General features: G+C 31.4%; 1 protein-coding gene and 1 long non-coding RNA gene across 4 annotated transcripts in view; both read left to right on the top strand.

Annotated features, from left to right (window-relative positions):
- The window catches only part of LOC127726509 (uncharacterized), a 264,243-nt gene that overhangs the window by 189,994 nt on the left and 59,563 nt on the right, over positions 1–14,686 (top strand). The window lies entirely within an intron of this gene.
- Positions 1–14,686, top strand: part of LOC127726499 (centrosomal protein of 57 kDa-like) — a 51,205-nt gene that overhangs the window by 5,346 nt on the left and 31,173 nt on the right. For 2 of the 3 annotated variants that reach the window (XM_052233859.1, XM_052233856.1), the window contains exon 1: positions 13,979–14,015. The exons of the other annotated variant lie outside the window; for it this stretch is intronic. In XM_052233859.1, the coding sequence (XP_052089819.1) occupies positions 13,983–14,015 (33 nt within the window). In that variant the 5' untranslated portion in view covers positions 13,979–13,982. Of the gene's footprint in view, positions 1–13,978; positions 14,016–14,686 lie in introns of those variants that run through there. 3 annotated transcript variants of the gene reach the window in all.

Raw genomic sequence — 14,686 nt, 5'->3', positions numbered from 1 at the left:
AGTTTCCGTCAGTCACATGTCCAATGTCCTTGACCTCATTTTCATGGTTCAGTGACTACTTGAAAAAAAAGTTAACATTTTTTGTAATGTTAAATTCTCTCTTATTATAAGTAGTAGGATAACTATATTTGGTATGTGCGTACCTTGCAAGGTCCTCATGCCTGTCAGACAGTTTTCACTTGACCTCGACCTCATTTCATGGATCAGTGGACAAGGTTAAGTTTTGGTGGTCAAGTCCATATCTCAGATACTATAAGCAATAGGTCTAGTATATTGGGTGTATGGAAGGACTGTAAGGTGTACATGTCCAACTGGCAGGTGTCATCTGACCTTGACCTCATTTTCATGGTTCAGTGGTTATAGTTAAGTTTTTGTGTTTTGGTCTGTTTTTCTTATACTGTATGCAATAAGTCTACTATATTTGGTGTATGGAATGATTGTAAGGTGTACATGTCTAGCTTGCAGGTGTCATCTGACCTTGACCTTGTTTTCATGGTTCAGTGGTTATAGTTAAGTTTTTGTGTTTTGGTCTGTTTTTCTCATACTGTATGCAATAGGTCTACTATATTTGGTGTATGGAATGATTGTAAGGTGTACATGTCTAGCTGGCAGGTGTCATCTGACCTTGACCTAGTTTTCATGGTTCAGTGGTTATAGTTAAGTTTTTGTGTTTTGGTCTTTTTCTTATACTGTATGCAATAGGTCTACTATATTTGGTGTATGGAATGATTGTAAGGTGTACATGTCTAGCTGGCAGGTGTCATCTGACCTTGACCTCATTTTCATGGTTCAGTGGTTATAGTTAAGTTTTTGTGTTTTGGTCTGTTTTTCTTATACTGTATGCAAAAGGTCTACTATATTTGGTGTATGGAATGATTGTAAGGTGTACATGTCTAGCTGGCAGGTGTCATCTGACCTTGACCTTGTTTTCATGGTTCAGTTGTCAAAGGTAAGTTTTTGAGTTTTGGTCTTTTTTTCTAATACTATATGCAATAGGTCAACTATATTTGGTGTATGGAAATATTTTATGATCTTTATGTCAGTCGCACAGGTTTTATATGACCTTGACCTCATTTTCACGGTTCATTGCTCAGTGTTAAGTTTTTGTGTTTTGGTCTTAAACTATAAGCAATAGGTCAACTATATTTGTTATATGGAAGAATTGTTAACTGTACATGTCTGCCTGGCATGGTTCATCTGACCTTCGACCTCATTTTCATGGTTCATTGGTCAATGTTTAGTTTTCTTGGTTAATGTTAAGTTTATGTGACAGTTGTAATAAAGCTTTATATTTAGGACTATCAACATAATATCAATGATTAGTAAAGAAGGCGAGACATTTCAGTGTGTGCACTCTTGTTTACAATGTTTATTAAAGACGTAAAAGCCCGAGTGTATCGAAAGTATCCCGGTATCTCATCTCGGACCACAACAAACTCGGACTATAATAAACTTGGCCTATTACATAATCGGCATCAGAAAATCAGACTATAACATGTATAACAAAATTCGTAATTATACTTCTTGCTATTAAGTCTCCCAAACAAAGTTTGGAGACTTATTGTTTTGCTCAGTTCTTATTATTTTTCTTCTTGAGGTCTATTTAGGGGTATTTTGAGAGGCCATTAGAAGGGAGGGATTTACTATAGAACCCTATGGGATTTTTTTAAAAAATTTTTCAAATGACTATAACTTGAAAACAGTAAGTGATAGACACTCACGGTTTTCAGTAATGATCACAGGATCATAAAACAAATCAAATGAAATATAGCGGGAGTCCCTCTGGATCAGCCCCACCCCCTCCTGTTTGAGATAAAATTGAGAATGGAAATGGGGAATGTGTCAAAGAGACAACAACCCGACCATAGAACAGACAACAGCAGAAGGTCACCAACAGGTCTTCAATGCAGCGAGAAATTCCCGCACCCTGAGGCGTCCTTCAGCTGGCCCCTAAACAAATATATATACTAGTTCAGTGATAATGAACTCCATACTAAACTCCAAATTGTACACAAGAAACTAAAATTAAAAATAATACAAGACTAACAAAGGCTAGAGGCTCCTGACTTGGGACAGGCGCCTCTTGTAAACGGTTGAGATCCCCAACCCTAAACCATATATATTCTTGTACAGGACAATAAAACCAGTCAAATGAAATATAGGGGGAGTCCCTGGGTGTCACCCCACCCCATCCTGTTTTGAGAACTTGTAAACGGTCAAGATCCCCACCCCGAAACCATATATATTCTTGTACAGGACAATTGAACAAATCAAATGAAATAAAAGGCGAGTCCCATGGGGTCACTCCCACCCCCTTCCTGTTTAAGAACTTGTAAACGGTCGAGATCACCACCCTTAAACCATATATATTCTTGTATGGGACAATAAAGCAAATCAAATGAAATATAGAGGAAGTCCACAAGGGTCACCCCTACCCCCTTCTTTTTGAAAACTTGTAAATGGTCGAGATCCCCACCCCTAAACCATATATATTCTTGTATGGGACAATAAAACAAATCACATGAAATAAAGGGGGAGTCCCTGGGTGTCACCCCCACCCCATCCTGTTTTGAGAACTTTTAAACGTTCAAGATCCCCACCCCGAAACCATATATATTCTTGTATGGGACAATAAAACAAATCAAATGAAATAAAAGACGAATCCCCTGGGGTCACTTCCACCCCCTTCCTAAAATGACTAATTATGGGAGCTTTGTTTGGGAGACTTCGTAACAGCATCATGTTACAATTATTTTTTGTATTAATTAATAATTAAGTAATTTTTTTTTAAAGTCGGAAAAAAAGTTAAACACCCGATCTACACATTTACAACCTATTTGAAATATTACACATCTACCGTTGCAAACTTTCCATAGGTGCTATCCAGCACTTTGATTATGTCTTAAGTCAGGAGCTTGTTGTTCAGTGGTTGTCATTTGTTGGTGTGGTTCATAGGTGTTTCTGGTTTCTCATTATTTATATAGATTAGACTGTTGGTTTTCCTGTTTGAATTGTTTTACACTTAGTCAGTTTGAGGCCTTTTATAGCTTGCTGTTCAGTGTGAGCCAAGGCTCCGTGTTAAAGGTCGTACTTTGACCTATAAGTGTTAACTTTTTATACATTGTGACTTGGATGGAGAGTTGTCTCATTGGCACTCATACCAAACACATCTTCTTATTTATACTTATAAAAAAAAGGCTTTACCAAACATCAGTGACTATGTGAACATTAACTTTAATCAAATTTGAACAGAGTAACATTTAAATAATGAAGTTTTATTTTTAATTAATGTTTATCATGTTTATGTGAATAATATTACCATGAGCTGATGAGTACTTTTAAATAGATTGACTTTAAGGTTTCTTATAGGTGATTAACCATAATCATACTTAAAGAAATTCATATTGAAATGGTTTTTTGAGAATTTATTTTCTATAAATCCACACAAATTTATGAATATTTCACAACGGAAAAAAAGAAGAAAGTTTAATAGTTAATTAGGGCCCCGCCGAATGGCGGACGCCCTACATTGATCAGTCTGTCCGTCCGTCCGTCCGTAACAAATTGTGTCCGCTCTAAATCTAGAGAACTGTATATTAACCAACACCAGAGAGAGTGTCATAATTTATGTACAACTTCCTAGGTCAAAGGTCAAGGTCATAAACTTTGGTTTTAGTTGACAACCCCATGTCCTATGGTAAAGATCGTGTCCGCTCTATATCTTGAGAACTGTTATGATTTCAAAGTTTATACTTGACATGTATATAAAACAACACCAGAGGGTGTGTCATAATTTATGTACAACTTCTTAGGTCAAAGGTCAAGGTCATAAACTTTGGTTTGAGTTGACAACCCCATGTCCTATGGTAAAGAATGTGTCCGCTCTATATCTTGAGAACCGTTATGATTTCAAAGTTTATACTTGACATGTATATAAACCAACACCAGAGGGTGTGTCATAATTTATGTACAACTTCTTAGGTCAAAGGTCAAGGTCATGAACTTTGGTTTCAGCTGACAACCCCATATCCAATGATAAAGATACAAATTTTTTACCACACATTATTCACAGCGGGGCCCACAGAGATGGCTCCAATCTCAATGATATCTAGTTCTTTTTACAGTAAACAGTCAGGGGACTTTCTTAAATGAGTGATTTTCTAAATCACTGATTCAAGTAACATTATGTCCATAAAGGTTGGAAGTAAGAGTTGTCTTTCTTTAATAATCACCCATTTAAGTAGTACAAATTAATCACTAGACTAAGTGATTTAATTTTATTGTAGCTTTAAATATAGAATACTAATGATCCAGGGACTAATTATGTTGCTAAAATTATCAGAACCAAAATCTGTGTTGATAGGATGACAGGGTCATGTCAGGTGATGACCTTGTACTAAATCTAGGATAATGACATAAAATCACTTGTTTAAGTATCATACCTCAATTTCCTTCCAAAAAATCACTTCTTTAAGTATAATTTTTTTAATAACCCCCACTAATTTCAACACCCCCGAACAGTGAAATTTTGATCATGAACAGTAGAATTTTAGTACATAATCTATAAGATGAAACCTTGAATTTTACAGGAAAAATACTCCCACTGCTGGGAAAAATCTGTTAAAAAAGTATCAGTTAATTATGTAAAGCCATTTTTATAGCATTTTTTCAACTAAAATAGAATTTGCAGCTAAATGATTGCATCAAAGGCATAATTCTTGCTGCTTAAAAGAAGCAAAAAGTTCATTTTTTTCAATTTTACTAATGAAAAGATATTATCTAAACCTATGTGTTTAAAATTTTTCGTAAAACTACAAAATCACAATTTGTGACAAAACTTCGAATTTGCTACTTAAATAAGTGATTTAAAAATCACTTATTTCAATAAGTCCCCTGACTGGTAAATTGATATTTAAAAGATATGATACATGTAAATGAAAGATAATTCATTTTTTGTTTCATTACATTGTGTACATATTGTGTATATTAATATGTTGTTTATTTTCACTTTTGGGCAAAGTCAAAATAAATGGTCCAAATTTTATTTTTTTTACCAAATTTCAACATTGTTTTAGTGCATTTTCTTTTGTTGTATCTTGATACATATTCATTTAAGTTAATAAATCCAAAAGGATATAAAAAAGTATATAGAAATAAAAAAGTTCTGAACCTTAAATGACATAAACCAATAAAACAAATTTAAATCAAGAATACATTTTTGGAATATTATTTCAGACAAACACTATCAAATATTTATATTTTTTTCACCCCTATTGATTGCAGAGATCCAAACATTACTTTTGATGCAAAGATTATTAATCTCCACATTGATTATAATTTTTTTTTTATGTTTTTGGCTATTTTTTTGTATCAATTCATTTAAAGTTGATTGAAAAAGTTTTGATTAAAAAATAATTCATCAATTAGTTGATGAAAAAACTTCTCCATATTAAAACTAACCCTTTTTCAAATTCACTGAGGAAAAAAAATTGACAGATAAATCTTTTAATAAAGAAGATATATCAAAAAGAAAATACATCCAATTTCCCCTGTTTTTGTTGCACTCCTGACATATTATACACCAAACAAAAAATGCAGAAACTAGAACAAAATACTCATGATTTTTTAAAATTTGTAATCATTGCTGGTTTATAAAGACCTAAATCTGTCATTTAAATGTTATTACTATTTTAACTTATGCATCTTATGCACTTCAGATCACATTTAAATTGATTTTTCTGACACATTATTATAAAAATGAAGTTAAGTTACCAAACTATGAACTAAATTCTATTAAATATTCAGTAGAATTGTTGTTTGACAACTTAAAAAGAGATCTGCATTCTTCAAAGTTTTTCTGAACTATTATTATTTTTTTAAATTATTACCTATATAAGGAACTTTATTTTTCCTATTTTGTTGCACTCCTGACATTCAATATATATCATATCAAAACAGTTATACATCATCAAAAAAGCCCATGATTTCTAGATTAAGTGTATATATACCTTTCAGATTTAACATTTTAATTTCATTTAAACAATATTTTTGAACTATATCATACATATCACTTATTGTATACATAAGTTCACGTCTCATCACATTTCGCTACTTTTTTTTTTAAATGGCAGTCTTTGCAATGTTAAAATGGGCCGAATTTTGTGGCTTGATGTGTAGAATAATCCTGCAAAATATCTTTGGAAAATCTCAAGTATTAAAAAAATGACGATAAAAAAAGAAGCAAAAATTGTCAGGAGTGCAACACTTTTTGTGACATTTTGAAAAAATACTTTTTTTATAAAGACACAGCAACTTGTAATATGATGATATGTCCCATAGATTCTTATTTATATTACAACTATTATGTCTTAGTGATGAATTAAGTTACAAATGAAGTTTGTCCATTAAACCGTTTTGATGCAGATATGTTTTGAAAAAAAAGTATTGCCCTGTCAGGAGTGCAACACAATAATTAGTACAGCTGTGGAATAGAATGATGTTTGAATATATGAATCACACCTAAACATAAACAAAAGTCAACCCTGTAAAACAAATATGTCCTTTCCAGAATAAATACTTTATTAACCTGATTATTGATATAAATAATGTGTGATCAGTCAGGGATATAACTCTATAGGGTTATTACAGAAAATAACTTGCATGTGTTATTACAGATACTTTTATGAGTTGTCTACTCTTTAATCCTTAAATTTACTAAATCTGTAATAACATATGTTTGTTATTTGTAAAATAAACCATAAATATTTTTATTTTTAGTGGGCTCTAGGGAACTCTTGAAACTTTGCGCAGAAACTAAATGCATAGCCTTGATAACTAACTATTAATTTAGATTAATACATTTTTCATTAACCATGGTAAATCAATGAGACAAGGCTTTTAAGTGATTAACTTAGCTGTAATAACAAGGCTTAGTTATTAAAGGCATGTAACTTATTAAATGAGACACTTGGGAATTACTGGGAAGCTTGCGCAGAACCTCATTACATGCTCTGATCATTACTTCTTACAATAAATTTAAATACATTGTAATTGAGCATAATCTATGTCTGAGAAAATGCTTTGAAGTGATGTAGAGAAGCTGTAATAACACCCTTTAGTTATTTCAGGCATATTTGTTCTGTAATAACATAGGTGTGATATGCATGATTAGCAAACTATGAACTGTTATATCTTTCTATAGTTAAGTATACATAAAGACAGTAGCAATATCAATAGAACTTGTATACATTTTAACAAAACTAATGATGTATATTGTCCCTTTGAAACATATAACATACATATGTTATCACAGTTCTTTGATTTTTTTGTCCACAATAACAAGCGTATGTTATTTTTCTCTAATAACCCTATAGAGTTATATCCTTGACTGGTGATAGTCAAGTAAATAAGGCCTCCCTATAAGTGTCAGGAGTGCAACTTTAAAGTTAAAAAACTCACACTTAATAAATACAAAAGCCAATATATTGTTCTCTTTTATTTTTCAAAAGATAATATAATAGATACAAGATTGCACCCAAAGAGTAGCCTGATAGACAAGGATTTTTTTTTAGAACCATTTATTTGATGTCAGGAGTACAACAGTTTTAAAATGTTATTTTCTTGGACTTACATTTAAAGATAATCTCAGCTCCTTATGACTTATTTGCCTTCAAATATGTGTTCTTACTATTTAGGCTACATGTATGATATATTCTTAAAGGTGAATTTCAAAGCAGGACTTCGATCCAAAAAATATTGTTTGTCACAAGCAATTATATCTGAATGATGATTTTTTATATAATTTTAGAATTTAGGAAGCTAATTGTCATAAACTGTGTCGTTTGATTAGGAAATAACCATATTTCAATTTAAAAGTTTTATAATGGTTTCATGTAATACTAATTAAATTATTATAACTGTAATAACAAAACAATTAATTTTGTTGAACTCCTGACATGAATTTACCATAACAAGCAGTTTTGAACAGATTCAATATTTTTATTTTATTAAAGTCTCACACATTTGACTTTCATCTTGCAGATCCAACCTTTGAATGAATGAAAGATGGGAAAGATATTTGATCATACTGAAATAACTTGAGAAGAAAATCAGACAGACTAAGGGATCAAAACACACCATCAAAGTCAACATAGACTATAACTTTGATGAGCAGAAAATTGAGAAAAAATCTGAAAGAAGATCCACCTAAAGGACACACTAGACAAATATAAGCAAAGAAAGAACAAAAAAAACAAAACAATGTAAAACTTAATTACAAAGACTTAACCTGAATACAAAAACACAGATGGAGAAATTGAAAAAAACAAAACAAAGAAATTGGCAACAGAAAAGAAGAAGAAAATTGACACAAGCCAAAAAAGTTGCAAACCCACAGAAAAATGTCCAGTCGAGAAGCAAAAGTACAGGTGCAGATACACTATCTAGAGAAATCAGAAAGAGAAGACAAAGTATAGGGAAAATTCTTCCTGACCAACCCAAACCTTGCCCTAAAACAATTGAATACATCATATCCACAGCTACACCAAGGCAGTTGTAAGAACTAATCAGTACTGATGGAAGTGTGCTAGAAATTGATGGGTGCCGAAGTGGAAACAAAATTGAGAGACCCTTAATAGATCTGGAAACTGTTGAAAAGAAACTGCCATTTTTAAAAAGAATAGAGGCTACCTGAAAAAGTTAGAACTAAGGGACTCTTTGAAAATGCCATTTTCTTTTCAACAGTTTTCAGATCTTTTGGGGGTTCCTCAACTTTGGTTATACTTCAACATGTTCAAGACTCATCAATTTCTTGCACACAGCTGATATCAGTTCTCATTTACTCTGACAACCACCTTGGTGTAGCTGTGGATATGATGTGCTCAATTGTTTAAGCCCAAGATTTGGGATGGTCAGGAAGATAATGTCTTATTCTTTGACTTCTCTTTCTGATTTCTCTAGGTATTGTATATGCATCTGTACTTTTGCTACTCTACTTGACTGGACAATTTTCTGCTGGTTTGCAACTTTTTTTAGCTTGTGTCAATTTTCTTCTTCTCTTCTGTTGCCACTTTCTCTGTTTTGTTTTCATTTTCTCATATGTGTTTTAATTCTGGTCTAAGTCTTTTGAATTTTTCTTTTACATTGTTTTGTTTTCTTTGTTCTTTCTTTGTTTATATTTGTCTAGTTTGTCCTTCAGATTTGGATCTTATTTCAGTGTTTTTCTCAATTTTCTACTCCTCAAAGTTGAAGTTGTTGTTGACTATGATGGTGTGTTTGTATGCACTTAGCCTGTCTGATTTTATTCTAAAGTTTAGTTTCACAACCATCTTTCCCATCTTTCATTCATTCAAAGGTTGGGTCTTAAAGTTGAACTCAAAATGTGCAAAACGGCTTGTTATGGATAATTCATGTCAGGAGTGCAACAAAATTAATTGTTTGTTATAACAATTATAATAGTTTAATTAGTATTACATGAAACCATTATAAAACTTTTAAATTGAAATTTGGTTATTTCCTAATCAAAAGACAAAGTTTAAGACAATTAGCTTCCATAATTTGAAAATAATATGAAAATTTAACATTCAAATATTTTTGCTTGTGACAAACAATAATTCTTGGATCAAAGTCCTGCTTTGAAATTTACCTTTAAGAATTTATTTTAACTCATACATGTAACCTAAATAGTTAGAAAACATGTTTAGATGCAAATAAGTCACTAGGAGCTGAGATTATCTTAAAATGTAAGTCCAAGAAAATGTCATTTTAAAACTGTTGCACTCCTGACATCAAATAAATGGTTCTAAAAGAATAATTCCTCGTCTATCAGGCTACTCTTTGGGTGCAATCTTGTATGTAGTATAGTATCTTTTGAAAAATAAAACAGAACCATATAATGGCTTTTGTATTTTTTCAGTGTGAGTCTTTAAACTTCAAAGTTGCACTCCTGACACTTACAGGAAGGCTTATATACTTGACTCTCACACATTATTTATATCAATAATCAGGTAAATGAACTATTTATTCTGGAAAGGACATATTTGTTTTACAGGGTTGACTTTTGTTTATGATTAGGTGTGAGCCATTTAAGCAAAAATCATTCTATTCCTCAGTAATACTAATTTTTGTGTTGCACTCCTGACATGGCACAACTTTTTTTCAAAACACTTCTGTATCAAAACGGTTCAATGGAAAAGCTTCATTCTGAGCTGAAATCATCACTAAGATATAATAGTTGTAATATAAATAAGAATTTAAGGCACATTCCTCCATACAACAATTTTCTGTGTGTTAATAAAAAAGTATTTTTTCAAAATGTCACAAAAAAGTGTTGCACTCCTGACAATTTTGGCATCTTTTTTTAACGTCATTTTTTCAATACTTCAGATTTTCCAAAGATATTTTGCAGGATTATTCTACACATCAAGCCACATCATTTGAAATTAATTTATTCAATCAAATGATCAGCATGATTTATAAATATTGCGTTATATGCAAGGAACCATTTTTTTTGACTTTGCCCTTTTCAGACATTGTGACTAATACTTATGTGAACACATTAGGTCTTAAGGGGGAGGGGAGTTTAATAGCTGTTGCATTCCCTAGAGATCTTCTTTATTTGCAGACTACTATTGTATACATCATGTACATCATGTACATATTTATTAAATATTATTGTAGTTGTATATTTTCCCATGGGTGCAGCCATTTTAATTAGGGATTTGCAAGTCCACTTTCTTTTGCCCGGCTGGGACATTTTAAGGTTCGATATAAATAGCCCCATCCCTGTGACCGGCAGTTTCGACCTCCGTAGCAGATGATACAGCAAGGAAATATTATCTTAGTCGAAAGAACAGGCCAAGTGAGCTTTTCTCATCACTTGGCATCTGTCGTCGTTTGTTAACTTTTACAAAAATCTTCTCTTCTGAAACAACTTGGTCAAATTTAACCAAACTTGGCCACAATCATCATTGGGGTATCTAGTTTAAAAAACAATGAACGATGACCCACGCCGCCTGCCAACCTATATGGCTGACGGTTGAAAATAGAATATAGGGTAGAAATGCAAGTTTTGTGTATTATTTTGAAAACCGCTATAAATAGAGATTTCGACAGGGGCAAAATTTCAGAATGTTTAGCTCTACTTACATGTTTTGTCAAATTACGTCAAAACTGTCAGGCGAATTCTTATAGGATTTATAGCCTTTTAATGACGAATTTTACCATTTTCATTTTTTTTTCATTTTTTGTGTTGTTGCATTCTTTCTACAAAAATATAGTAGATAGATAGATAGAAACTTAAAAAAACAAAAATGATCAGCAGAACTAAATCAACAAAGAAGAAATTTTTGTCATGAATTCTATTCTAGTCCACAAAAATTGAATTCTCTAAGTATATCCATTGTTGAAGATGCACATAGACCTAGGAGAGCAATACAGGTTCTTTAGAGCCTCTAGTTTTTCAGATCCTCTTCAAATTTGTATGAAGGTTTCTTATTAATTTCATCAAAATCTCAGAGGCTCTGATGAGTTCAATAATCAGAGAACTAAATGGGTTGAGGGCCTTTGGGAGGTGACTTGTAAAAATATCCCAAACTAATTTTTGTCATGTCCTTAAATTTGTCTTTAATTTTTTTACAGGTTCAGACCAAATTTGATTGAGTTTAACCTGTCTGTGATCAGGGGTGGATCCAGGTTTTTAGTTTAGGGTGGGGGCGCAAACTTAAATTTTTTTTGAGGTAAAATTATCGAAATATTCTTTATTAAGCTGAGGACAACCCATGCTTTGCAAATTTTAGGGGTGGGGGGGGGGGGGGGATACCGCTATGCCCCCGCCTGAATCCGCCCCTGGTGATAGGCACATTTTCTACTTCATTAAAATGGCCATTTCTAAAACTTTCACACGTACACATGGTACAGTCAGCATGGTCAGGGGAGACATATTTAAACATGTTTTGTAAAGTAGTGTTTATGATTATCCATAATTCTTTTAAAGTTTATTTAGATTTGCCTTACTTTTATTTATACTTGTTTACATTATATTGATGGCTTTATTGAGTTATCTCGTCATTTTGTAAAATGTTTTTATTAAATTTTGATTAAATTTATGCTTGACAAACACTTGACACTATCTGAACAGGGATTGTGAATAAAAGTTAGTTTAGGACAAAAGTAAATTTGGGAAAGAGATAAACAGGTTTTTTTAAATATAGACAGTCAATAAGGCTTGGTAAGTTAAGACATGGTTGAATTTACCAAAAAAAATTCAATTCAAGTTTGAAATTATGAATTACAAGTAACTGTATACAATCAGAGGTCAAAAATGTTTCACAACTAAAAAAATCAGCTTTATATTTCATATTCATATGCAATGATCATGATGATATAATGCATTTAAAAAAAATTTTTTTTCTGAATTTCTAACTTGTCCAATTTGAATGATATTAATACATTATAATTACAGTACTTATGTAAAGTTTCTTGCAATAATCTTCAATGTGTGTTTATTGTATGATTTGTAGTTTTGTACTTTTAAAGAAATCACTGTATTATGAGACAAACTGTAATTTCTACATTCAAAAACTAGTATGGATATTATTTAAGCATGTAAACATGGTATGCACATGCCTGTGTAGGGAACAAATTTCAATGTCATGTTTTAAAAATGTTTTATGATAACCGTAAAAAAACTACTCATTTATGACAGTCAAGGATATAACTCTATAGGGTTATTAGAGAAAAATAACATACGCTTGTTATTGTGGACAAAAAAATCAAAGAACTGTGATAACATATGTATGTTATATGTTTCAAAGGGACAATATACATCATTAGTTTTGTTAAAATGTATACAAGTTCTATTGATATTGCTACTGTCTTTATGTATACTTAACTATAGAAAGATATAACAGTTCATAGTTTGCTAATCATGCATATCACACCTATGTTATTACAGAACAAATATGCCTGAAATAACTAAAGGGTGTTATTACAGCTTCTCTACATCACTTCAAAGCATTTTCTCAGACATAGATTATGCTCAATTACAATGTATTTAAATTTATTGTAAGAAGTAATGATCAGAGCATGTAATGAGGTTCTGCGCAAGCTTCCCAGTAATTCCCAAGTGTCTCATTTAATAAGTTACATGCCTTTAATAACTAAGCCTTGTTATTACAGCTAAGTTAATCACTTAAAAGCCTTGTCTCATTGATTTACCATGGTTAATGAAAAATGTATTAATCTAAATTAATAGTTAGTTATCAAGGCTATGCATTTAGTTTCTGCGCAAAGTTTCAAGAGTTCCCTAGAGCCCACTAAAAATAAAAATATTTATGGTTTATTTTACAAATAACAAACATATGTTATTACAGATTTAGTAAATTTAAGGATTAAAGAGTAGACAACTCATAAAAGTATCTGTAATAACACATGCAAGTTATTTTCTGTAATAACCCTATAGAGTTATATCCCTGACTGTATGAGTTTGACAGTAAATATTTCAACAAAATCTGACCAAAATAAAAAGACAAATTTTAAAAAAAAGTTTTTTTTATATGAAATATATTGCTTAATTTTAGATTTGTGAAACTTTTTTACTTCTGTACATTTTGTCTTTAAAACATGAAATAAGACAATTTACTTATATTCCTGTCAAACCCACTACAAAATCTACCGTATTTTACCTGCTACAATTTCCTTTGTATTTTTTTTATCTTACATTTAAAAAAAAAAAGTTGTTTAACAGAAAGTCTTCTTTAGTAGTTAATGTCAGAGTTCAATATCTGTGCATAATTAATGTACCTTGTTAAAAATGTGTTAACAGAAAAACTTCAATTGTATACATATACAATATATGCCTATTGTGTATACATTTAATAGTAAGCTCTTCCATAGAGGGTCTGAATTAATGATTAAATCAATTAGTAAACAATTAGAAGGCTATCATATATCTTATTAAGTATTTATCCCATATTTAATCCAAGATGGCGTTCTGTAGTATAGGGGAGAATATTCAGGTCAGTTACCGTTTTTTTTCTTCCCGGGGAAGGTTCAATTGCAGGGATAGCAATGAATCGTAGCTGTAAACAAGAATTCAGTATTTAGCTTTAACAAATCTATGGTAAATTTTGAATTTTCAGAGAACATGGAGGATAGAAGCATTTAGGGGAATAAAATCACATTATTGATAAATACTGTAAATTCTTTTATTATTTTGGCTTCCAATTTCCTCTGTTTTTTTTTGTAGATACTTTATTTCATGCGTTTGACAAATTCGAATTGTATACAAACCTAAAGAAAATGTATTTTGTTTCAGAACTATAGTTTTGGTTAAAAATCAATGAAACTGAGTACCCGATGTCGGGGTTAAAATGAAATCATGGTAGCAAAGAGGTTCTGATTTAAAAGAATTCCATTAATAACAGTTAAGGGGCTTTTCATATCATAAAAAAATGTATCTTAAAAACCATAAGTACATGAAATTTAGGTTTTTTTTCAGTACTAAATAAATTTACATGTACTAACTCACTTAAGTAAACTGTTCTTAAAATGTGAAGTGAGATCTTGTTGTTATCTTTATCATGTTAATTGTAAAAAAAAAATGACTACAAGTTTTTATTACTTTATTATTGTTTGCCATCCTCATTCAAGATCTGCTGATTCATGTCTTTGCATTGTGCTTTCAACT

Source organism: Mytilus californianus, unplaced genomic scaffold (assembly GCF_021869535.1).
Source record: "Mytilus californianus isolate M0D057914Y unplaced genomic scaffold, xbMytCali1.0.p SCAF_18, whole genome shotgun sequence".
Lineage (NCBI taxonomy): Eukaryota > Metazoa > Mollusca > Bivalvia > Mytilida > Mytilidae > Mytilus > Mytilus californianus.
Note: the sequence above shows the minus strand (reverse complement) of the source record. Positions and strands in the feature narration are given on the sequence as shown.